The sequence below is a fragment of the Eublepharis macularius genome, chromosome 10 (assembly GCF_028583425.1).
Source record: "Eublepharis macularius isolate TG4126 chromosome 10, MPM_Emac_v1.0, whole genome shotgun sequence".
NCBI classification, from domain to species: domain Eukaryota; kingdom Metazoa; phylum Chordata; class Lepidosauria; order Squamata; family Eublepharidae; genus Eublepharis; species Eublepharis macularius.
The window spans coordinates 81,984,781-82,011,102 of NC_072799.1; the positions used below are offsets into that span (position 1 = coordinate 81,984,781).

The window sequence follows — 26,322 nt, forward strand, 5'->3', positions numbered from 1 at the left end:
GGACTGGAGGGAGCCGGCAAAGGGGAAAAAAAGCGCCCCGAGAGGGGAAGCGGGCGGCGCGCGGTGATGACGTGCTGGCTTTGTGCGCTGGGCGGCCGGGGGGCGGCAGGAGCAGCCGATTGCCGCGCGTTCGCCTCGCCGCTCGCCACGCTGGGGCCGCCGCCGCCCCGGGTCCTAGCTAGACCCATCTCTGCGCCCTCCGCGCGTGAGTAGTCCGCCCCTCTTCCTCTAGGCGGGAGCGGAAAGAGCGGCTGCGTTGTTGCTGTTTCCGGGCGTTGGGGGTAGGTCTGAGGGGAAGCGGCGAGGATGCGGGCGGGGGCCCTGCGGCAGCGGCCATGCGGGCCCTCAGCAGAACTTCCCCTCGAGTTTGGGGGGCTGGAACCCCCTTCCCCCTCAGCAGAACTTCCCCTCGAGTTTTTGGGAGGGGGGGCGTTCACCTTTTTCCAGCCCCCCAAACTTGACGGGAAGTTCTACCGAGGGAGAAAGCTTTTCCATTCCCCACTTAATAGTTTTTGAGCACTAACATATTCATTTGCTTCTCAGAATAGTCTCTTCGATGTAGAGAGAAAAAATTGGCTACCTCGTGAATGGGAATGGAAAAAAAACAACCCGAATCTTAGAGAGCCATCCTAACCAGGTCTATTCAGAATTCAGTGGAGCTTACGCCTAGGAAAAGGTTCTTAGGATTGCGCGGGTCATTCCGTTTTTTTAAAAAAAAAATATAATAGGGAGAGGGAGGCTTAGGTGGTGGGAGTCTTGTGGCGCCTTAAATGATCCGGGATTTTATTCCAATATAGACTTTCAAGGGCTAGACTCTCCACCACAGATTTCCACAACCCAGAGTAATTATACACGGGAGATGGAACAAGAATTCCACTCAAAATTAGCAAAACAACAAACGTGTCAAGTAGTACAATGGCTAGAAAAAAGCTTTTGCTTGTTAGTCTTTCTATTCCCTATCTAATTTTTTTTAAAAGAAGGTTTGAGCAGGAATATATTTGTTCTCAGAATAGTCTTTTTGATGTATGGGAAGAAATAGGCTGCCTCATGAAGGAGAATGAAAAAGAGAAGAAAACAAGTCTTCGTTCCGTTTTCCAAGAAAAATTACAGTTGTGGGGAGGGGGGGCTCTGGTGTTGGGAGTCTTGTAGTCTTCCTCACATGGAAAAGCCACTTAATTTGGAGCAGGGCTCCTTACATTGGAGAAAGACTTCAGACTTGAGCCAAAGGAAAGGTGGGGTATAAATATTTTAATAAATAAACTTTGCTTACTGGAGTGCTAGGATCCACTCCGCTATGTGTGGGATGATCTTATCAACATTCACATTGTGTTCAGTTCATTATGAAGTCCTGCAATTATAGAATGACAGTCACATATGAACAAACAGTTCTAAGGTTCTTTGCTTGAGATACCACCCATTGATAAGCATATCAGTTCATCTTTTTTTGGAAATGTTATCATGTAAACCAATTTTTCTGGTTTTGTGTTAAATGCGATCATGAAACGCACCAAAGTTTTCTAAAACAATTAACTGGATATTAACTTGCTTTTTCAAGTCCCCTTCTGAATTTTGAATAATTGTAATATCTTTTGTTTGTATTTCAGGTATAAAACTAAAATCTATTTTATGAGACGGACTCTTTGTCAAGTTTACCTTTTTGATGTCTGGTATTTGAAACCTCCCAAGCATGCCAGCAGCTACAGTAGATCACAGCCAAAGAATTTGTGAGGTTTGGGCTTGCAACCTGGATGAAGAGATGAAGAAAATCCGTCAAGTTATACGGAAGTTTAACTACGTTGCCATGGTAGTTGCTTTAATATTTGTCAATGTATCATCTTTGCTTAGCTGAAGATGCTGTAAAATATTATTTGGAAGAGGAAAGCATAAAAAAAAGAGGTTCAAGAATAACAAAAGGCTATTATTCTACATATTTACTTAGAAATAATCATTCCAAGTAAAGATCAGTGCTTATGTCCTTTTCATAGCATGATTGCTGATTCCAGTTGGATGGGTCTTGTACCATCTTGGTAACATTTGAATTGTGTGGGACAAGTGGATGATGGCGGCTGCTTTCCGTGCCAACACTTCCCCGTGGGATGGTTGGGCAACTAATGGCCTGGGAAATCAGCCAACAGGAGGACTCAGAATGTGTGGGGGGAAAGAAAATGGGTGGAGGGCTGGTTGTGAGTCCCCAGAGTCTTCTGTCAGAATGCTGAACAATGGACCTTTGGTTTGATCCAGCAGGAGTTTTCATAAGATGTTACTAGAGACTGGGATCCAAAACAAAACGGAAGTCCAGTGGTACCTTAAAGACAAACAACATTTATTCCAGTAGGAGTGTTTGTGAGACAGCTTACTTCTTTGTTTCACAATTGTGGTTGTTGCATCTTGATTTCATCGGCATAGACTTCTGTGGATATTAGGTTGGGTCCTGTGACTTCTTTCATTAAAAAAAGGAGTTTTCCTTTGGTGGAAAACGACATTAAGTGTATTAACAGTCAACTGCAGTCTTCACTTTTTCTTTATCTAGAACCTGGCGATTGGCGCTCTTGATTTAATTATTTTTGCTAGACTTTCTTTACATAACAGATTACATTTGCTCTACTAATGACATAGAACTACACATTTCTGAACTTTTCTCACAGGCTGTTAACGCAAGATCCTAGGAAGAGCTCTTCTGGATCAGACCAGTGGTCCATCTAGTCCAACATCCTGTCTCACACCGTGGCCAACCATTTCCTCTGCATGGTCAACAGCAGAGCATAGAGACTGTGGCCTCCTTCTGATTTTAACTCCTGGCCCTAGCATTCAGAAGTTTGCTGCCTCTGAATGTGGAAGTCCCCTTTAGTCGCCGTTGCTAGCAGCCACTGATACATCCATCCTCCATGTATCCATGAGACCCAATGTAGAATGGTGATCAGAGTCTCAGGCTAGGATCCAGGAGACCCCAGTACAAATCCCCACTGTGCCATGGACACCTGCTGTGACTTTGTCAGTCACCTACTCTTAGCATAACCTACCTCATAGGACTGTTGTGAGGATAAAATGGAGGAGAGGAGAACAGTGTAAGCTGCTTTGAGTACTCATTAGAGAGAAAGGAAGGGTAAATGAAGTAAGTAAGTGAACAAATCCGCCCAAGCCCCTTTTAAAGCCTTCTGTGCCTCTGGCAGTGAATTCTACATTTTAATCACTCTTTGAGTAAAGTAGTTCTTTTCGTCCATCCTGAATACTGATCTACTACTGTTTCTATGCAAGTACTGTAAAATTTGCGTTAGACGTGTGTTTTGGTTGCTGAATGGATGTATGTTGTAATTAGCTCTACGTTCCGTACTAAAACTGTCCTGTATATAGTCTGCTGGTGATACAAAAGGTGACTGGAATCAGATGCAAGTGTGACCTTCTGCGACATGTTATGACCCCAAGTGATGTAACTGCCCCAGTACACTTTGCAATGTGTTATCCCTTGTGTGGTCCAGACGTACATGGGAAAGGGCACAATTCATCCTTCCGTGTGTTGGCAGGATCAGCCACTCATGTGCTGTATTGCACTTGAGCACTGTTGAAACCACAATACAAAAGTATTAATTCTAAAGCATGAATATAAAATGTCAAATCCCATCACATAACCACATCATAAACTACTGGGGTTTGTCGTAAGTTCTTGTAGGGTGCCTGCCTGGTGCGTCCCCAATCTCCCTTGATGTTGAGAAACCGTTTTTGAGCCTCTGATCAAATATGTTACCAAAAAAACCATAAACTTTTAAGGGGAGAGGCATTAATAGCTCAGTATTTCACATTTTATCTTTGGTATCTGTGCTTAATCTTTCAGGATACAGAGTTCCCAGGAGTAGTTGCGAGGCCTATTGGAGAATTCAGAAGCAATGCGGACTATCAGTACCAACTACTCCGCTGTAATGTAGACTTGCTAAAGATAATTCAATTAGGGTTGACGTTCATGAATGAGCAAGGCGAACACCCTCCAGGAACTTCAACGTGGCAGTTTAATTTTAAATTTAATTTAACGTAAGTGTCAGAATCTCTCTTGCCTGTGTGCGCGTGAAACCTTTTTATGTTGTTCTCAGCGACTGGTGGCAGCAGTTTGCAGTGCGCTAGCATGAATTCACATCGTAAATGCTGTTCACGCAAATGGAAATGTGTTCCAGTTTTTTAGTCTCATTTGAGTCATCCCTTTATTACAAAAAATATCTGCTGAAAGCATATAAGGAGTAGAAATAATTATGATCCAATAGGTATGCAAGCACTTAGATTTAAAATGGTGTAATTTTACTGATTTTGGTAGGATTTGTCTTAAAATTATTTAAGTAGGCTGTGGACAGACATGTCAATAGCTCAGGAATTGGAAATTGAGTTAAGTGGAGCTTTAATTCAGCTGGGTGTGTCCTAGCTACTTTCGGGTGATCCGATTCAGGTAGTCTGATCTATATTTTGTAGTTGTTATGGAGTAAGGAGGGACTTGCATTTCAAAGACTTCCTTTTCAATGCCCAGCCCTACTTATCCTTAAACACAGGGAGGAACTTTTGTGCTGTATTCCTAGGCAGCTTGTGAACTTCTTCATGGATTTTAGTTTGAGCTCAAAGAGGCTGACTGCGTTGTGCTTTCTTTCTCCAGAAAAGTACCTTGTATGTAGCCTCCTCTGAAGGAACAGAACTGCTAACTGCTTCAATAGAAAGAGCAGAATGAGCCACTGAGCCAAGAGAACAGGGCTAGGTCCCCTCAGTTCGTAGAACATATAATCGAGCCTGCTAGCTCACTTTTCAAAATGTAACTTCTTTGACTTGAACTTCTTGCTATGTAAGCAGTTTGGTGCATGGTGCTAAGTCACAACAAAAAAGTGTGTGAAACTTTAAAAAGGTGGTTTTTTAAACGTACTAAAGCCCTTGTTTGGTGGCTTTGGAATGAATTTATTTTCTCTGTAGATACAACTTCTGAAATGTTTCTAAGAACAGAAATGAGCTAAAGAACAGTAAAGTAATTGAGCTAAAGAATGGTATAGTTGCTATATAGATAGTGATGATGGAGTATTGTGGAATTTGCTTCTGTGTCAGTGTTTTTAAAATCATAGCTGTATACTGCATCCGTAAACACGTTTCCTTGATAGTAAGTCCCATTCATTTCACTGGGTTATATTTAAGTGTAGGATTGCAGCTATTTGTGAAAGAACAGTAATTGGAGCTGGAGGAGGCGGCAATGGTGGGCGGGTGTCCACACGGTCTCTGCACTGGGCCTGCCAAGCAGCCTCTCTGTCCTGGCCCCAGGAGCTGGAGGAGGCGGTGGGTGGGAGGGTGCCCGTGCATGCGGCCCCTCTGCTGGGCCCGCAGAGCAGCTTCTCCATCCTGACACCGGGAGCTGGAGGAGGCGGTGGTGGTGGGCGAGCTGCCAAGTGTCCTCTCTGCTGCAGCTGTGGGAGCCGGAGGAGGTGGCAGCGGTGAGCAGGCAGCTGAGTGCGGGCAGGCAGTTGGCTACATGGTGCGCCCTGGCTTCGGCTGGCTTGTGTGCTAGGGTTGCCAGCTCCAGGTAGGGAAATTCCTGAAGATTTGGGGGCTGGCACCTGGAGAGGGTGGAGGTTGAGGGTGTCTGCTTCCAGCTCCTGAAACTCAAGCTGTATTCCCCTCCATCAAGTCTGCCCCACATTGTTACTTTGGTATAAATGTTAAGGAAGTCAGGTTCTTGTTTCTTAACACTTTCAGCACTGTATCCAACTTCTGGTTGTTTTCAAATTTCTTCAAGTTTCCATTCTCTGTTGTATTGTTTATTGAATGCCCCATTCTGTTGATTGTATGGACTTACACTGTTAAATGTGCCTTGAGTCTCAGTGAGAAAGGCTGGCTATAAATAGTTCAAACAAAATAAAATAAATAAATAGCAACCCTGCAAGGTTTTTAAGGCAAGAGATGTGCAGAGGTGGTTTGCCATTGCCTGCGTCTGCGCAATAGCCCTGGAGGGATCACCTACTTAGCTTCTGAGATCTAAGATCGGGCTAGCCTGGGTTGTCCTGACCTTTCATGCACACATTTCTCTAATCATTTTTAAAGTCCCTAATACCTTCTAGCACTTGCCACATCATGTGGCAGTGAATTCCATATATTACAGATGCACTCTTTAATATCCAGAGGAGTTAGCCCTGTTAGTCCGTAGTTACAAAATAGTAAAAAGTCCAGTAGCACCTTTAAGACTAACCAAATTTATTGAGGCATAAGCTTTTGACACCAGGAGCTGGCATGCTCAAAACTTGCAAGTTGCTGCTCATAAAGTGGATTTCTGGCTCACAATACTGCACCGCTTAGAGGGCACATTGCTGCTGAGTAAGGGGAGGCAAGTGGGCACAAATTGTGGGAGCGCTTCCGGGGTGGCGGCAGTGCTCTGAGTGATGACGTCACTTCCCAAAAGTGACTTTATCGCACAGTCCTGGGACCGCGCACGCGTGCATGTGGTACAAGGGGCGCCACCTCCTGCCGGGAGTTGCCCTGGGTGCTGGCAACCCATGCTACACCACTGAGTTTCACCACCTTTTTCCCCAGGGAAAAAGCCCTGAATTTAAGCATTTGAAATGTTTTGAGGTCTCTAGTGGAATTTTTAGGTAGAGTGGGGAATTTTTAAAGCGCCACTGGAATTTATGATCCGAAAGTTTTCATTATTGTTATTTGAGGCAGCCAATACAATTTAATACCACCTTTTAAGGATTTATATACAGTGGGAATTTAGTGCAAACCTGTAGTATATACACATATGTATATATATATGCTGTAATAGAACCTGACTTGGATGACCTAGGCTAGGACAGAAGTTAAGCAGGGTCAGCCAGGCACAGTACTTGAATGAGTGGCCCCAAAGGAGGCCCAGGTTTGCTATGCAGAGACAGGCAATGGCAAATCCACCTCTGTTTTCTTCTTGCCTTGCAGACCATTGTCAAAAGTTGGCTGAGACTTGATTGCACTTAGCACACACACGTAATAGTGTGATTGTGTTTGGGAATTGAGCTAGCTGCAACTTAAGTATTTTTAGTTCTTGTGAAAGGATTTAATTAGTGAAGATTTTCTACTTTGTGACTGACTGCTTGGATTGACTTATCATATCATAACTGAAGTTGATAGTGATCTTGAGATGAACTACTTTGAAATCAGAAATCTTCCTTCTGATTTCAGTGGCATATAGTCCTGAGGAACGAGTGAAACCTTGGGGGTTTTTAGTAGAAGTATTGTGCGATGTACAATGCAAGTACATAAGTATTGTACATAACAATGTTATGTTTTGCCAAAATATCCTAGTAATATGTGCCTTAATTATATAAAAGTTAATTTAGTTTTGACAGTTAGCACAAATGTTATTTCTGCATTAGCCAGTTATGAGGAGATTGATTAACTTTTTTTAAAAAAATAGAAAGTTTGCACAGGATTTTGCTTTAAAACATCAACTTGAAAAGTCTGTGTCCCAAGTGATTTTTTGCCGTGTTGTTTCTCCTAGAGAGGACATGTATGCCCAAGACTCTATAGAATTACTAACAACATCTGGAATCCAGTTCAAAAAGCATGAGGAAGAAGGAATCGAAACACAGTACTTCGCTGAACTCCTAATGACGTCAGGTGTGGTGTTGTGTGAAGGAGTCAAGTGGCTGTCGTTTCATAGGTAAATGCGGCATTGAAGTGTTGGGTCTCCCAAATCTTTTCTTGAATTATAAGCATAAAATAATTGCTACTAATAACTAACGTAGATCATCAAGGCTGGATGAATTCTGGATATAGCAACATTTAGAGCACCGAAACTTTTACAATAAAGTTAAGTTTGCACTTCAGTTCCAATTGGAAACGAATAACCAGTGTCTTAAAACAAGGTGCTAAAGCATTGGCCTTGTAGAGAGGGAGCACTGTATATTTTTATTTTGCCTTGACAGTTTTCCAGGTCAGAGGAAGGAACAGCTACATATCTCTACCCTTTGTGCACGCTTAGCAGGTAAATGGAAACTGGAATTAGTTGATTAACATCGTTGGAAAGTCCAATTTCAGTGCAACTCTGAAGACTCTTTGATAATGCTGGTAGGGAAAACACAAACCTTCTTTCTTGATTGTAATGTCAAACTTTGGAAAAATGAAACTGTTTGCTTCCTACATGGATTATTTTCAATTTCCCCTCTTTCAAGAATCAGCCAAAATCTATGTAAGGCTTTCGACTACAGTCTAGACGTTTGCTTATGTATCCAGTAATGATTTGATTCAGACACAGCAGCTGGCAGATGTTTTCTACTGAGCACCCTGTATAGTGCTGTTGCCATCGCACACTTAGATCAAAAATAGCTCGGATAAAGCTGCTTGGTGGATTACTTCCTAAAGTACTTAGCTCTTTTGAACAACTGCTTCTCTTTCTCGTTGGAGCCTTATTGTAGGGAAGGGTTCCAGCTGAAACATGATTTTGGTATGCATGCATATTGGCAAGTATTTCAAGAAAAAGTAGCTGGTGGTCCCCTCTAAGGCTGCAATTCTAAACGCATTTGCTGTGCCAGGGAGGTGGTCGTCTTGAGCTCCGTCGGACTTGCTTCTGAGTATACTCTGCACAATGGCCATCTTGCTCAAAACTAGCAGGAGCAGATTGGTAGGATCCATGGTGCAGCTCTGGTGCCTGGCCTTTGCAGTTCAGCAGGCTGAAGCCCTGCAGCTTGTTAACTCTTTTTTGATGGATAGAGATTTGCAGTGGCTGTTGAAACAGTTACAAGATTTATGTGCCCTTATGTTTAAAGATGTATGCATGTTGATGTTCACTTAGGCATTAACTATTTAGCACAAGTTTTATTTAAGAAACTATTATACCATTTGAAAAAAAAAACTAACTATAGTTCTGGTGATTTTTAGAGAAATGTTGAAAATGTTTGGATTTCAGGTCTTGTTTTGATAATATTTGGAAAGCTTCATATAATTTTAAATCGTTCTGCGGTGCTTACAGGAATTTTTCCTAGTCTTTGTCAACATTTACTTCCGTAAAAGTCTGCTCTTGACCAGAATCTTGTGGTCAGGAATCACGTTAGTTTAACCCCTGCTGCTTTTAACATGTTATGTAAGGGAAATGTGTCAAAAGGTGCACACAAGGTTTTCTTGTGTGCACAATCAACGAAGTGAGAATATAAAGCATTATAGACTATGGGAGAGCTTCTCAAATGTAGTAGCAAGTGAGGTCGGACTAGGAAAAGCACATGTGAAGTTGAGACTTCGCCAATACCTGTATATGATGATTTAGGGAGCCATTTGGCCATTTTCAGTCATTTATTGCTTTTACCAAGTATCAGGCATTTGTAATTGGCCTTGTATTATTACTATGTAGTCCAGATTGTGGCCACAGGTACTGTCAGTGATGCCCCAATTTTTATTACCTAAATTTCACATTTTTTCCACTCTAAATATTGTAAAGGCAACACAAAGAGGTGAAATCACTGTTTACCAAAAAGTTTATATACATTTTTTTAAAAATTTTTTTTAAATGTAGTGCCACAAAAAATAAAGAACCACTATTTCTTATTTGCTGTTTTAATGGAAATTTTAAAAATCTATTTAGGTCATACATTTGTCAATATTATTGAAATAAGACTTCATGTAAAGCTTGCATTTTTACTGTTAAAACTCAAAAGGAACACATTTTAAATATGGAGGCGGTAGAAAGAACTAGTGCCCTGACCTAGATAGCCCAGGCAAGCCTGATCTTGTCAGATCTCAGAAGCAAAGCAGGGTCGGCCTTGGTTAGTAATTGCAGAGGCAGCCAGGGTTGCAGAGGCAGGCAGTGGCAAGCCACCTCTGTTAGTCTCTTGCCATGAAAACCCCACCAGGGGTTGCTATAAGGCAGCTGTGATTTGGGGGCACTCTCCACCACCAGAAAAAACTAGTAGCAAAATCAAAATTCTCACGTTGATTGAGTTATGATTAGTGTAGGTGACAACTACAAGATATCTTTTTGTTTTCTGTTTTAGACCATTAATAATGCTTGAAGTGCTGTTGTTTTTTTCTGAAAACAAGTCCAAGTACTCTTTTTTTTTTAAAGCAGAGAACACTAAAATATAAAACGTCTCTATCTTCTGAAGTTTTACATTCTCGACATTCCTTAGGCTGTCCATTTAAACCAGAGGTCTTCAGAGGGAAGGAGTGTTGACCGATGTACTCCTTTTACACTCTTGGTTGGTTTCTGTGGGAGTCTCATGCAAAAAATAGGGTATGAAAAGGCATAAAGTTTCACTAGGAAATGCTAGTACAGGTATAAATCAGTGGTAGGATTAGTTTTTCATAGTTTTTATAAATATTCTCTGAAAGCCATCATAATCATTCCTGTGCATATTGGTCATACATTCTTAAGACAAACTACTTGAAATAACAGAGGGATACATTCTCACAACCATCCAGTAGAACTTAAAAAAAAAAAAATCCAAACTCATTTTGTTTAGTAATATTCTTAACTACTTTGCAGATGGTTACTTCTTTATCTTTTGTCTGAGCAGCTGCTTTTCATCAGTGTTAAGTGGAGAAATAGGTAAATAAAATTTACAGTTTTGTAAAAGGATTTCCTAAAATGGGTGTAATAAAAATTTTCGTTACTAGCTTGCTCTAAACTAAATAATTCTGCTCCTTCAAAATGAACAATGTATATGTAGAGAGATGCACTAAGTCTATAGCCGTATTCATGCTTAGCTGGAAAGGAATGAATGCAGAGGGACAAGCTATATCTAATTCTTATCATGTAGAAGTCGTTGACCAAGATCTAACAAGTGAATATCCAAGAGCTTCTCTGTGCTGCATTTAAGGTCTTTCAGAAATAACTATGTGTATAACTATGTGGATGTGTTTACTGAAACAGTACATTTTGGAAATGCAGTAGGAAGGGGAAGGCCCAGAAGTCCTATAATTTGGGGGTGGGTTTATTCTACAGTTTTCTGCACCCTTTCTTTTAAGTTTTGTGTTGCGACTAGGGGTGTGCACCGAAAAATATTCGGATTTCCCGCTTCGGGTTTACCCAAAGTGGGAAAAAGTTTCAAAAAACCCGAAATCTGAAACGGCATGCCGCTTCAGTTTTGGGTTTCTAAGTCGCTTTGGTATGCTCTGTAAAGATTCGGAGCATACTGAAGTGACGGGAGGAGGGGGAGGCCCACCCCACCCTTAAACTTCTGTCCCACCATTTAACTCCATCCCCCCACCCCACTCACCTGGTCATGCTCCAGCTGTGAACGCCACACTGGCCAGTTGGCCTGCCCTGCCGCAGCCGTGGCCGGTGTGGCTGGCCGGTGGAGAAGGCCTCCCCTGCTGCCGCCAGCGGAGAGGGCGTTCCCTGCCACTGTTGCCATGCAGCCATGGCAAGCACGGCTGGCTGGCAGAGGGGACCTTCCCTACCACTGGCACAGCTTGCCGGTGGAGAGGGCCTTCCCTGCCGCTACCACTGCGGCTGGCCGGCAGAGAGTGCCTTCCTCGACACCACGCACCCTCAGCTGGCTAGCAGAGAGGGCCGCCACTGCCGCCAGAGGCCAGCGGGGAGGCGGGAGGGCCTCCTCCAGCCAGTGCCAGGTAAGTGGGGGTGGGGAGGTAAGGGTGGGGAATGGAAAAGTTTAAAAGGTCCTGCTGCTTTTTTGAAAGGGCCCTTTATACTTAACCCCTGGGGCCCTCGAAACTTCCCAAAGCATTACAAATGCTTTGGGAAGCTGTGATTCAGTATTTTATCCAAATCGGATACCCAAAGCGCACATCCCTAGTTGCAACCAACCGCTGACTCTCTTTAGTTGACCAGAAGTTCGTTAGACACAAGGGTTACTACTTAACAGCTGCTGATTTGAAGTTTGTGCACTCTCTCTCTGACAGCCAACTTCAGCATCCATTAATGGGAGAGAAAAAATGGTGAAAGTCTAGTCTGGTATGGCAAATGTTATGTGGTTGTGAAACGAATGTGGAAATGCTTTTGAGCACTGTGTATAATAGTTTGAAGTGTATGCCATATGTTGACTTAAAGTAAACAGTTGATAGTGTATGAACTTATATTTATGAAATTAGATATTCATTAGAAATGTTAGCATGAGGGGGGGGCATGGCATCGACGGCAGGGAAGGAGGATGCCTGAGGAGTGAGACCCAACCTCCCTTGATCCACTTGCCTCTTTATCTAATGCCGTAACTTCTTTTAAAAGCTGAAAATTATGGGCAAGCAAGGTTCTGACAGAAATAAATCTAAATCAAAAGCTTCAAAACAACTGCAGGACTTTTTTTCACCATCTAAAGCAACAACAATTCAAAACAACGCAGACAAAATGGCGACCAAGGGAAGTGGCGTAAGCGTGCAGACTACCCCTCCCATTGTCCCTATGCTTCTTTTCTTACAAATATGGAACAGAGATTAATAGAAAATATGAAAGCTCTTATTAATCCCCTATTTGAGCAATTTGCTGAACTTAAAAACTCTTTGACAACAGCTAACCAAAAGGCAGAGAGTGCACTGAAGCTTGGAATGGCTTTACAAGAAGAGCTCTGCTCTCTTACAAAAGAAAATGCCAGCCTCCACAACAGAGTTTTGAACCTAGAAGTTTCTGCTCGACAGCTTCACATACAATCTAGAGGTTTTAATGAACGAGCAACTGATAACACTGAATTAACAACCTTCCTTGCTTGGGAACTACAGCTGGAAAACGGAGTGGCCCCTTTGCTTTCTAAAGCGTATCATTTAGGATCACTCAGTCTCCCGAAACGAAGGGGCCCCTGAGACATTCTGGCAGTTTTCTCTGACTCGAGAACCAGAGAGATAATATTAGAAGCAGCCAGATCCCGAAGCTCATTCTCCTTTCAGGTCGAACCAAAAATTATTTTCCCTGATTTGCCATCAGAAGTAATGAAGAAACACCAAGATCTTAAAATAATCACGGAAGTACTAAGGCAAGCAAATGTGACGTATAAATGGACAAACTTAACAAGCTTACAAGTAAAATATAATGACAAAGTCTATTATATAGACGATCAAGAATCGGGTCTAACTTTGTTGCAGGACATTCACGTTCCTTTACTAACAGACCCTAACAAATCCTCACAGAAAAGAAAGATGACACAGACCTTGACTCCACCAAAGGGCAGCAAAATACCAGTTCAACATGGTTGACTAAGCTGCTGTTTATTTACATAGTAAAATGAAAATCTTCTATTACATCTGTTAGGATTCTTAGACTTTCCACTGAAGAAGTTATGGCTTAGACTTTCAATGTTTAACGTATCTAGTTGTTTGAGGTTTGGGAAGAAAAGGTGGAGGACTCATTTTCTCTTTCCTCCCAGATTTTTAACAGCCTTTCTGTATTGGAACTTGTTCCAATGACCTAAGAGATATTTTAGAGGGAAGGAAAATGCCAGACTCATGGAAGGAGGCCAACATAACACTTATTCCAAAAGATGGACTAGATCACACATTGACAAGAAACTACAGGCCAGTATCACTATTAAATAATGGCTATAAGCTGTTTGCATCGATCTTGGCAGGAAGACTTAAAAGTATCCTACGGTCCATTATTCATGAAGACCAAAGTGGATTCCTACCTATGAGGCATCTAAAGGACAGTGTAAGAACAATATTGGATATTCTGGGATATTTAGAAAAACCTAATGAAAGACAAGTTGCTTTGATTTTCCTAGACGCCAAGAAGGCCTTTGACAATTTAAACTGGAAATTTTTGTTTAAGATATTGGAAGAGACGGACTTCGGGTACAATTTTATTAAATGGACTAAGTCGATTTATACAACCCAGACTGCATAGATAGTCATGAATAGAGAGTTACAAAGAGGCACAAGACAAGGTTGCCCATTGTCACCTTTGTTATTTATACTGATGCTTGAAGTTTTGAATAGGGACATAAGACAAGATGAGAGAATTCGAGGTGTTAAGGTGAAACAGGAGAACTACAAATTGAGAGCTTTGCAGATGACTTGGTGTTGATTTTGGAGGACTCTTTGAATGGAATTGAAACTAATGACAAAGTTGAAAGCATTTGGTGTGTAGTGGCTGGTTTTAAGGTTAATAAGCAGAAAACCAAAGTCTACTAACCAAACTAAAAGTATGAAAATACAAGATCAAATGAAACTTGAGAGCAAAACAGGGTTTAAAGTTGAGAAACAGGGTTTAATGTTGAGAAAAAGGTAAAATACTTGGGTATTACTTTGTCAAATATGAACTGTATGTTATTCCAAAGTAATTATATTAAGACTTGGAAAGAAATTAAAAGAGATATGCTAAGATTTAACTCTGTAATGTGATGGCCTTTGGCCATATACAATTAAACCTTACCTGTTACCTGATATGCTACTATGGGATAAAATTCAATTATCGCTGTTGGGAAGAATAGCTACAATTAAAGTGAATGTCTTACCTAGAATGTTATTCCTGTTTCAGACATTTCCTGTATTGACAACAGAGGTACCATTTAAGCAGTGGAAGAAGTATATATCGAGATTTATATGGCAAGGCAAAAAGCCAAGGTTTAAATTTAAGGTTCTATAGGATGCAAAAGAAAGAGGAGGTTTGGGACTCCCAGATTTGAAATTATATTTTGCGGCTAACTGGTTTGGATGAAGGAATAGATACTGTTAAAAAATAGACGATGACTGGACCTTGAAGGTCATGAACTAAAATTTGGGTGGCATGGGTATCTATGGTACGACAAAGTTAAAGCCAACGCAGAGTTTAATAATCATTATGTAAGGCGTGCCATCCTGAGAGCATGGAATAAATACAAATGTAGGTTTTGTTCGAAAATACCTCTCTGGCTGTCATCACAAGAAGCTCATTTTAGAAGGGAAATGGTTAGTCCACCTAAATGGTTAACTTATCAGGATTTATTGAAATTCTCTCAGGACCAAGTTAAAATTAAATCAAGAGAGGACTTAGCAGCAGAAGGGCACGCCTGTCAGTGGTTTCCATATATGCAAATTCTAGAGAGATTCAAATTAGACAAGAGTCATTATGACGTTGAGAAATCTAAAACAGAATTTGAAATAGCCCTTTGTACAAATGATGAACATGTTATTTCTAAAATGTATAAACTTTTGTTGAGGTTTGAGACGGAGGAAGAGCAAGTAAAAGAATGTATGATTAAATGGGTGAAAAATTGTGGACATGATATATTAATGGAGCAATGGTAAAATATGTGGACAAGAGGCTGAAATTTACATTAAGCTCCAGTATTAAAGAAAATTTTTACAAAATGATGTATCGTTGGTATATGACTCCTGAAAAATTGGCTAGAATGTATAAAGGGGTGTTAAATGTATGTTGGAAATGTGCCAAACAAGAAGGGACATTTTTTCATATGTGGTGGACATATAAGAAAGCAAAGAGTTTTTGGTTGCAGATACAACAATCGATTCAGAAGATTTTGAAGATTAAACTTCAGCTGAAACCAGAGACTTTTCTGTTGGGAATAACAGACAGCCTGTTGGAAAAAAGCTTTAGAACACTGTTTTTATACTGTATTACAGTGGCAAGAGTACTTTATGCACAAAAGTGGAAAACTACAACATTGCCTACAGTGGAGGAATGGTAGACAAAAGTGTTGGAGTTTGCGTCAATGGAAAACTTACTGCATTGATTAGAGAAAAGGACATTAGTTAACTTCTTGACTGAATGGAAACTGTTAATAGACTTTTTGCATGAAATGGATAACAAGGATTTGATGACATCTGCATTTATGGATTAAGAAACATGAACAATAGAAAAAAGAGGGGTTTTGTGACTAACCTAGAATAAATGTGACTGTAGAAATGATATATATTTGTTGCGGAGAAAATCGGAACTCAACCTGTAGTGTAATCTAGGTATTTTTGTTTGTTGTTGTTTTCTTTTCCCTTTTCTTTTTAATTATATAGATATATGTATTGTTAGTGTGTCATGTTTAGAATTGTGTGTGTTTTTTATTCTCTATTTATTATGTTATGGTGTATAGTTTATAGTTTAAATAAAGAAAATTTTTAAAAGAAAAAAACATTAATAAAAAGAAAATTTAAAAAAGAAATGTTAACATGACTAAAATACCTACATTTATTGTCTAGAAAAATACATAGCTGGTCTTGTGTGGTGACTAATAAGTGTGTCCAAAACGAATATTTACTGAGTGTTTCCAGTCTCTTAAATTCGTTTGTGTTCAGGCATCCTTGTTGAGTTCCACTGTAGGCAGAATAACTCTGCCAAAACTTAATATAAAGTGTGCAGGATCCAAGTACTATCAGAGGAATTACTTTTAATGGAAGGGAACTTTCCTGCCTCCCCCTCCTGCTGTAGCTACTCTTGGGGATAGAGGACCCTCAGGGTGGAGGATGAATTGGGGTGTCCTGCAGTGGGGAGAAGAACCAACAGTAAATACAACAAGCTCCAGTCTACTGAGCTACAAACTTTTAGATCCAACATTGCTTCTATAAAATTGGCATGTCATGATAACAGGTTGGCATTCTTGATTCTGTAAAAGTGACATTAAGCATTTGTATAAAATTGAAGCGTCAAAAGGCACTGAATCGTGTTTGCCCGGCTTTTCAGTTAGACGTATACAATGCATATACAGCCTTTGAGAGAATGCCCACGTGAGGAAGGCATCTGGAAGTGGTTCTTGGGATTCCAGGGGTTGTTTTGCTGAAGTGCCTGTCTTTTGGAATGACTGCTACCAATATAATCTTAAGGTTTTTTCCCCATTTATGATTAATTTGCAGTGGCTATGACTTCGGGTATCTAATCAAGATCCTGACAAATTCCAATTTACCTGAAGAAGAGCTGGATTTCTTTGAGATACTGAGATTGTTTTTCCCTGTCATTTATGATGTGAAGTACCTTATGAAGAGTTGCAAAAATCTCAAGGTAATGTTAGTGTTTTATATGGATACTGAACAGCATTTTCTAGAACAATGTTGCTTTAGTGGATGAAAAATGTACAACTAAGCTACGTTTTTATAGCAGAAACAGAATTAGAGGGAGTTAAAATGGAGGCAAGGCCTTCATGGTCCTTCCCATGAAAAAGTAGTAATTTTATTGTATTATCTGTGCCCTTGCTTTTGGCCATCATGCAAGGCAGATGTGTTCTAGTGACTGAGTTATAGGTCATCCACCCCACTGTCTATCATACTCTTGGTGAGTGGTGTGGTGGTAGAGTCTGATAACAGAGAAGGGAAGATGACAGCTTCTTTTCCATCCTTTTCTCCCCTTCTTCCTCAAAGTAATGTGAAAAGGGAGGCAGCAGGAATTTTCCCTTGCCTTAGTTGCCTGATGACACCACCGCATCTTTCCCCAGCAGCTAGGCAGATACGTTTGTAAGGAGTAGGGGTGTGCAGCAAAAAAAGATTCAGTTTTCCCACTTCGTAATTTACAAAGTGGGAAAAAGTCGGAATTAAGCAATTTCCGAAGTGGCAAGCCACTTTGGAAATTGCTTATCAGCCCGCTTCGATATGCTCCATAAAGATTCGGAGCACATGGAAGCTTCCCGCCCCCCACAGGTTCCTCTTCACCCGAAGCCAGGAAGAGGAGGGAATTCCCCCATCTCCCTGGCAGTGAGTCAGTGAGCGGTGGCGGTGTGGCAAGTCTAAACTTGCCCCAACGCTGCTGCCTCATCTTCACCCGGTGCTGGGGAGACAGTGGAAATACCCCTGTCCAGCCGGCATCAGGTGAATGAACAGTGGCTCAGAAGTTTAAACTTGCTGTGGCCCCGCTGCCTCCTTGACCCAACGGAGGGGAGACAGGGAAATTCCCCCATCTCCCCTCCCTCGGGTGAAGGAATAAGCAGCAGCCCAGCAAGCTGAAACTTGCTGGGCCTGCTGCTTCTTTCACCCGAGGGGAGATGGAGGAATTTCCCGCTCTCCCCTCCATCGGGTGAAAGAGGCAGCGGTTCCCAGCAGGTTTAAACTTGCCGCACTGCAACTCATTCACCCAGCGGATGGGAGATGGGGAGATTTCCCCGTCTCCCCTCCCATCGGGTTAAGGAGGCAGCGGCGCCCAGCAGGGTTCAGCTTGCTGGGTCGCTGTTTTCTCCTTCACCCAATGGAGGGGAGATGGTGAAATGCCTCCATCGCCCCTGCATCGGGTGAATGAGCAGCAGGAAGAGGGGCATTTCACCCTGGCAGGCTGCACTCAGCCGCCTGTCAGGGAAACCCCCAACAAGTGGCTGATTCGGTGGTGAAATGCCCCTCTCCGTGCTGCTGTGTAGCAGCGTGGAAAGGGACATTTAAACCTCTGCAGGCTGCACTCAGCCACTTGTCCGGGAAACCCCCGACAAACAGCTGATCAGGGGGTTAAATGTCCCTCTCCCTGCTGCTGTTCAGCAGCACGGAGAGGGGCATTTTAACACCTTGATCCGAAGCTGTACAAATAGCTTCGGGAATCTTTGATTCGGGGTTTCCGAAATGGCCCCAGTACACTGGGTCCATTTTAGAAATCCTCAATCTTCACAGATCGGGTCGGATTCAGATATTTTTTCCGAATCCGAAACCCGAATCGCACACCCCTTGTAAGGAGAAGAGGGGGAAAGTCCTGCCATACAGACAGGTCTTTGTTCCTTGTTAACTGGCCTTCTTGATTGTGGCCAGTGTTTCCATACGGGACTGCTGGTTGTCCTGCCTGAGGTCCGAAGATACTGTTCCATCAGTCTATGATGCAGTCCATACAGGAGCACTAAACAGAGGTTGACAGGCGCCTTCATACGGCTGTAGCAGCGATCCGTTCTGACAGCTGTGATGACCACTGGAGAAGAACTTCCTTCCAGCATCCTCATAACTGTCTTGTCAGGTTGCTTACTCTTGAGTAGTGTCTTTGTTCTCTGCCGTGAGAATAAGCTGAGTGCTTCTAGAGAATGAGCGGGTGGCACCATTTCTCGAAGGCTAGAAATGGACTCTCCATGAATGGTTGTGTACGCTGTTGGAGCCCATAGATGCTACAGTCATCCGGAAGCAGCTTACTGTGGAGGCTTCTGTGTGAATGGTGACTGGGACATCTTGCACCTTTGGGATGGTTAAATAGTGTAGCTTATGATAAAGCAGATAAACACAAAGGCTGCTGAGCATGCCAGAAAATTGAGGACTTTAAAAAGATTCTGTGCACAGAAGCTGCTTGGGCTACTAACTGGCTTATTCTGTTAGGCATAACATTTGGAGACTGTTGTTGGACTCGAGGACTAATGTATGCTGAACATGGAGGCATGGAAGGAAGAACAGGAAAGCGGACTCATAGCTGCTTCTGTGATGCTAACAGAAAATTGGGAAAGAAAATCTCTGCCGCACCTAGTGATACTGAAATAAAAGATGCACAGCTGACCTCCGAAGGCCAAGGGGTAGCTTGGGCTTTGTGAACTTGGTTTTTTGTAAGTGAAGTGGCCAGCGAAAACTAGATACTGATCTGCATTGTGGCTAAATCCTAGTTAGAGGCAAGTTGATGGTCTTTGAGCAAATGATGAAAACAGATGTCAAGACATTTTGCTCTGCGGTTAATTGTGAATTGCTTGCAAACAAAAGGACGTTACGGACTGTTTTCAAGAAGATACAGAAGAGATGAAATCCTGGCCATTGGGCTAAGATTTTTGGAAAAGTTCTTGTTCTGCTAGTGAAGTCAGTGCAAAGAAATGTGCGCCAATTGAATGAAATTGTCTATTGAACAAGAGGTGGGCTATGCAGGTAACAGGATTTTCCAAGTTTTCATAACTTCAGAATTGCCCGCCATCTGAATTTTTCTATTCTTGGCCAGCATCTTGATTTCTAAATGGCTTCTCCCCTCCACCCAAGATAACGTGCTTTTTCAAATACAGTTTTAATAAAAGGAGTAACTTGAAAATCCTCTCTGTGCACATATGCAAACTTCTATAACTGCTTGACCAAGTAGTCTTACTGTGTGTTGGTTAACATGTTGTTTGTTCTGCTTCCTTGTTAGCAAATAAAGCATTATATTGTGATCAGATTGTATCATCTCTTGTTGTCTTTTTAAGTTAATGTAGGTCAGAATTGGTCTCCTGAGTTAGGCAATGTAAAAGCAGTTCAGTTGTGGGGAGAACGGACATAGGAAGACATGTTTTAAGAGCACCTTAGGACAAACAGTTGATTTATTTTGAAACTTCTGGGAAATGAATGCTGTTTTTTAGATATTCGTGTACGATGGTACACAGGCCAGACTGGGTTGCTCAATGTTCTTCTCTCTCTCGGCCACTGCTCTGCATATCCTTGTAACCCAGATACATAGTAAGACATATATAATACATACCGAAGGAAATGGAAACTTTCTACATTCATCTTAAAGAGGACAAGCAGCCTGAAGATAAATGCTGAGCAAGAGATCAGAAGCATTTATTTGCCAAGAATAATATTTCCAATTATTTTAGTCTTGTGTCTTAAGGTACTTACTCTGTTTTATTATCTCTTCAACCTCTTTGAGCACAGTATATATCTGGTTTTCTCTGTAGTTGGGGGCAAGGTGGGTTTAGCTTTGGAAAGGACTAGCAGCTCGGGAGGTCCCACGTTCTGTCCTTATTTATTTACAAAATTTATGCCCTGCCTCTGCCTTCATCAGAGCCAACAAAGTGGCTAGAAAAGTAAAACATACATAATAAAATCACATGTTAAAAACCAGTAAAACCAACAACAACAAAAACGGATCTCAGTTGGCAGGTGCCGGTCAAATACTTTGCTCTGCCTGGGACTGCAGAGAGCCATTGCCTGTTATATATGGTCTGAATCATGGGCATATGTTCATAGTTGGGGGTCCTAAGAGCAGTCACATCTTTTGTAGAGTTTGAATACATGGGCCCATGTATGCTCTATGTAGTGACCAGGAAAGCGCTTGAAAAATAATTGTATGCTTCATCTAATGAAGGAAATATCATTTAGACTGGTGCTTTCCCCTTTTTCAGACATGTGACACCTTTTACGCCAAACTTACAACATGGGACCCAATTTTAACTTCCCAGTATTTACAGTGCTGCTGTCTTCATTCTCCCCCAGTAAAATCTGGAAATTATAGCTCTGTGGTTGGTAAAAGTAAATCTGACAATTGTCTGTACCTGCACCAAACTATATATTATATGTACATTTTTCAAACAACATTTTTCCAAGGTGTTATATTTAAAAAATGGAAAATTAATAAAAATATTTAATTAAAAAAACACATTTTTCCAAGGCAACATACCTAGGTAATAAGCCTTCCTTGTGCTGATCAGACAACCTGCGTGGCTCCTGCAAGGTTGCCTCAGTCTTGAGTTCACCTCCTGGATTTTGCATGTGGAGATGTCATGACAGCTGACTTAGTACAGCACTGGTAAAGATGTATTAAAATGTCACTTTCTTTCCTTTTCCTTTGCTCCATCTTTATACATCGCCATTTTTAAAACAAATACTGTGGGACACTGGGTTTATTCTGCTTAGTATAGTAATAATTCCCCTTAGTATAATAACAACAGTTCTGATCGTGGCCTACTAGCTGAACGCAAGTGTTTTAGAAAGCCGAGGATGCAGAAAGTCTTTCGGGACGGTAGGGCTGCCTAAATGCTTGTATAATTTCAACAGTTAACAGCCTCCATTCTTAAACAGGTTTTCTTCTTTATTTTTTGTGTAATTAAAGCTACAATGCTTGGATTTTCCTGCAGTCTTGAATTACAGAAAAGTAGACTTAAGTGAAAAGAACCAGGTTGATTTTCCGATAATGCTTTAAGAGCAGCAGGCCTCCTGCTATGCATATCCTCAAGCCTTTGTCTGTTGGCTACAGTTCCTGTTGCAGTCCCCGAGGGAACGTGTGCTGTACCTCCAGGCAGGCCAATGCTGCTCATGTCATGATGACTCTGCAGACCAACAGGGCCCTCTTAATAGCCACAGTTTCCTTTTGCCTGCACCGGGAAGCAGATTGTAAGCTTGCAGGCAGGGTTCTTGTTTTTAATATACCATTGCCTTCGTTTTTGTGGATCAAGATGGGTAGCTGTGTTAGTGTTTCTGTAGCAGTGGAAAAATGCAAGAGACCAGTAGCAGTTATAAAATTGGTGGTAGGGTATGAGCTTTCGTGAGTCACAGCTCACATCTTTAGATAACAGCTAGAATAGAAGTCCCATCTGTCCTTACATTTTGGAGAATGGAGTGATTTCAGAAGCCAAATGACAGTAGCCGGTGAATGACAATAGGCATGACTGGACAGGGTAGGGTATGCAGAGGGATAGTGGGTCTGGAGGAATCCATGCTAGTTCACACTCACTACCCCTCTATCACATCTCCTATTGTCATTCGGCTTCTGAAATTATTCCATTCTCTAAAATATAAGGACAGACAGATTCACACTCTAGCTGTATCTGAAGAAGTGAGCTGTGACTCATGAAAGCTCATTAGCTTTTGTGGCACTTCATAAATAGCTGTATCTTCAACCTGGGTGCACTCTCTGTTTTATACTTCAAAGAACTCCTGGCTGGAGCCAAGATTATGGTTTGAATTCAGCTGCATGCTCACTCCTTTTCCTCTCTGCTGCAAAATATTAGAGCAGAGATGGCAGATTCTCATTGCGGTGAACGAATGTGTTTGGAGCCTTCACGTAGAACCTGTTAACTGTGTGGCCATCTTCTCTTTCAGGGCGGATTGCAAGAAGTAGCTGAACAATTAGAGTTGGAGAGGATAGGGCCACAGCATCAGGCAGGATCTGATTCTCTACTAACAGGCATGGCCTTCTTCAAAATGAGAGAGGTACGTGTGATCACTTTCAGCCAAAGGCCTTGAGATATTATCAGTCTCTTTATTTACTACTGAGGATTGTGACCAGTGAATGTAATCTTGTGAAAGGTGAAATAAAACCAGACTCTAGTGACACTTTAAAGCTAACTGAATCAATTCCAGCATAAGCGTTAATGGTCAGAGTATTTATCTGTTGTGTGTATGTAAAGTGCCATCAAATTGCAGTCAACTTATGGTAACCCCATAGGATTTTCAAAGCAAGAGACAAAGAGAAGTGGTTTGCCATTTCCTGCCTCTGGAATGACCCTGGACTTACTTGGTGGTCTCCCATCCAAGTACTAGCCAGAGTTAATGCTGCTTAGCTTTGGAGATCTGAAAAGACTGGGCTAGCCTAGACCATCCATGTCTGGCATCAGAGTCATCTGTTAAGCACAAGTATTTATGTTCAGAGCTGCAGTCAACAGAAATGTGTGTGCGGGGGAGGAGTTGTTATAAAGAGACGCTTCTGACAAAGAGAACTGTGATTCTCGAAAGCTTATGCTACAGTAAAGTTGGTTAGTCTCAAAGGTGCTATTGGACTCCTTTCGTTATAAAGGGAGGCTCTTTTAAAACTGTCTAGTCAAAGAGTTATCCACTCAAGAGCAGAAGGGAACTACTCCCAGCTACAGCTTTTGAGTACAAACAGTTCTGTCTAATAGAGGAATGTTTTCTGCATCTTATGAAATGAACTCTGAGCCACAAAAGCTTATGCTGGAAGAAATTTTGCTAACTCTTTAAGGCGCACCAGACTCACTGTTCTGTTTTGTTGCTACAGACTAGCATAGTGCTCCACTGGAATTACCTTATGAAAGGTGGATTTTCTCTGAGGGTTAGGTTTAACTACAAGCTACCAATTGTGCAGTTTATGTATGCCTTTCAAAAATATGAAAGATTGCATTGTTCTGCCCAAAGCCTAATAAACCGTATGTGAGCAGCAACTGGCCCTCCTCCCAATGGTTGGTTGATGAAAATGTAAGGAAAAGCATATGAGGCTAACCTTTGTTTTTAAAGGGGCTGGATTGGTGATGGTTTTATGGGATAACAATGATGTCACCACTCCTTTCTGGGGTTTGCTGTTCATGTAGTTCGAAGTGTTCTCTGGTAGAAATTACTGTACGCTGTTCTCTCCCGTACTTCTTTGGACCCTCCATGGGTTTTTCTAAAGCTGACAAAGCACCAGCTTTCTGCTGCAGGCTTTCTTTAACGTGACACGTACCCCTGATTACCACCATGGAAAAGAAGAGCTGCTTTCCAGTAGAGAGGCCGGAGTTAGACTACAAGTCCCTTCCAAACCCTCTGGCTTTTCCTAGCAAGAGTTGCTTATAAGGAACAGTCAGGGGCCCAGCATGGAATCCTGTTCTTGGTGAAGGAGGGATGTTGAATGGTTAATTGTTGTGCTACATTAGGGTTAATTCAGATGAAGTTAAAGGAGGGTATGGTTAGCAAGTAACCATAGTTCCTGAAAAAACGGTATGGTTGTAGACTTAATACTGACTGACAAGTAAGGTTATTGGCTTTTTGCCTGTAGCAAATTTTAACTGCTGCAGTAGTTCCAGACACAGTAATCCTCCATACCAGGAAAAGTTGTAGTCTAACTATGTCAGCAGCAGTTGTAGAGATGGGAAATGCCGCAGCTGTTAAAGCTTTGCCTGTCACACAGCTGTTAAGTGCACATGTAAACCTAATGGAAGCGGAGGTACGGTCTTCCTTTTGTAGTAAAAGACTATGAGGGGGTATTTTATTTCACTTAATATTTAATGGTTTAAGCTTCGAAATAGGCTTTCAGATGCTATTCCTTTATCGCTTGTCAAAAGAAAAGAAAAAACATTGAGTTGTGTTAACTTTTTTCAGATGTTCTTTGAAGATCACATTGACGATGCCAAGTACTGCGGTCACTTGTACGGTCTTGGTTCTGCTTCATCTTATGTCCAGAACGGGACAGGAAATGCATATGAAGAAGAGGCTAGCAAGCAGTCATGACAAGAAATGAGAAACCACCTTTTCGGAGTGCCACGTGCTTGTACATAGGTTTTATCTCTGGTTGAATCCCTTGGACAATAAGGCGTTCGTCTTTCCTCCCCTTCTCAGCACACTGTCCTTCACCCCCTGCCTTTATGTACTAAAATCTTACTATTCTGATCCCGGTTATTTGACTTTAATGCATAGGCATTTCTGGGTTTAATGCGGCTTTGTACCTTGCCCATCTCTACACAAGCACATGTAGGAGCAGTGCGGCAGACAGAAGAGGAAAGCTGAAATGATAATGAAATTTCTGGTAAACTTTAATTGGTCTTAGCATTGGTTTATTTTCCCTATTCTCTTCCTCCAAAACTGAACTAGCACCAATTGTGACCGATATCTCCGTTTGATGTTTATCACTTCCCAGAATACAAGAGTTTTAGCTATTCAAGACTGTGGACCATCACATTTGCACTTTAAAAGAGTGACTCTGAGTCAGATCCTCTGTTTTATCTGGTTTTTCTATCCTGACCTAGAGAAAAGCATTTATCTGCCAACTTGTAACCTCATGTTATTCCCCCTCACCCAGGTTTTTGAACTCACCGAACAAAACACACTCGCTGCATAACTCTTCATAAAGAACTAAACTGGTGTGCCGTCGTCTTCCAAGCGTGTGTACTTGCCAGCTTCTAATTAGTTTGCCAGTTTAACACTCCTCTGTCATGCAAGCAACTGGGTTGCGTTGCAGGGATCTCTCTCCTGCACGCACTCTGTGGAATTGATTAGGTACTGTGCAAGAGTCCCGTTCTATCCCTTTTCATTTCAGGGACGTGCGTGTGTATGCAAGAGGGATCCCTTATGGATTGCTTCCTCTGTCCGCAAACCAGTTTTACAGCCATCAGGAAAGATTCTGTGTCCTTTCATTTTTGAGTCTTTGAGCTTAAGAATGGAAAGAGGACAGAAGCTGCAGTCAGTTTGAGTGCACCAAACACATTGTGGACCCATTTCCTTACTTCTTTCCCAGCAATGCCCTTAAAATACTATTTTAAAACTCTATTTATTGTGTACTTGAAATGATGGGTGAACACAAAGTTGATTAAGGATGAGATCCAAAGATCTGAAACAGACCTTGACATTGAGGGTGAATCAAAAGAGGGGAAAATACTTTTGTCCTTATTGTAGCTGCTACAAAGGCATTTGTTGTAAAACAACAAATCTGTTTGTACCTAATAAAGTTACCTGAGGAGTGTAAGGCTAGCTTATTTTTTTAGTCTATTTTAGAAATGCATTGTTTTTACTCAAGGACCACAAAGAACTTGCTTAACCATGCTGAGCAGGCGCAAAAAGCAGTTGTGCAGAAAGACTTTAATTTGGCATCGAAGAGCTAAACCATATCCTGAAATGATGGAGTGCCTGAGACAGCCTCTGGCTCATGTCATCTACATAGAAAATCAACAAGGAGTAAATCTCAGAAATGTTCCACAAGTTGATTTGTTTTACCATGTACTTTAACCTGTTTTTCTTTTTTTTTTCCCCCTCATTCAGTTACAATGATGTAACTAGGTGGTCCTTTTTTTAAAAAAAAAAAGAAAGTTGCATAAGAGGGTATTTGTTTTTAAAGCTTTTGTAAATAAAGGCTTCAAAAAATTTCTTACA

The 26,322-nt window shown here is 41.6% G+C and overlaps 1 protein-coding gene across 2 annotated transcripts; it reads left to right on the forward strand.

Moving 5' to 3' along the window:
• The first annotated feature begins 44 nt into the window (after window positions 1-44).
• Window positions 45-26,322, forward strand: CNOT7 (CCR4-NOT transcription complex subunit 7). Of its 2 annotated transcripts, none has more exons than XM_054990022.1 (7): window positions 45-281; window positions 1,605-1,804; window positions 3,830-4,023; window positions 7,484-7,645; window positions 16,705-16,849; window positions 22,570-22,680; window positions 24,559-26,322. In XM_054990022.1, exons 2-7 carry the CDS (start codon window positions 1,688-1,690, stop codon window positions 24,685-24,687), a joined length of 858 nt encoding a protein of 285 aa, XP_054845997.1. In that variant the 5' UTR covers window positions 45-281; window positions 1,605-1,687; the 3' UTR covers window positions 24,688-26,322. The 2 variants fall into 2 exon arrangements, with proteins under 2 accessions (XP_054845997.1, XP_054845998.1); XM_054990023.1 differs by having other exon boundaries at window positions 45-205.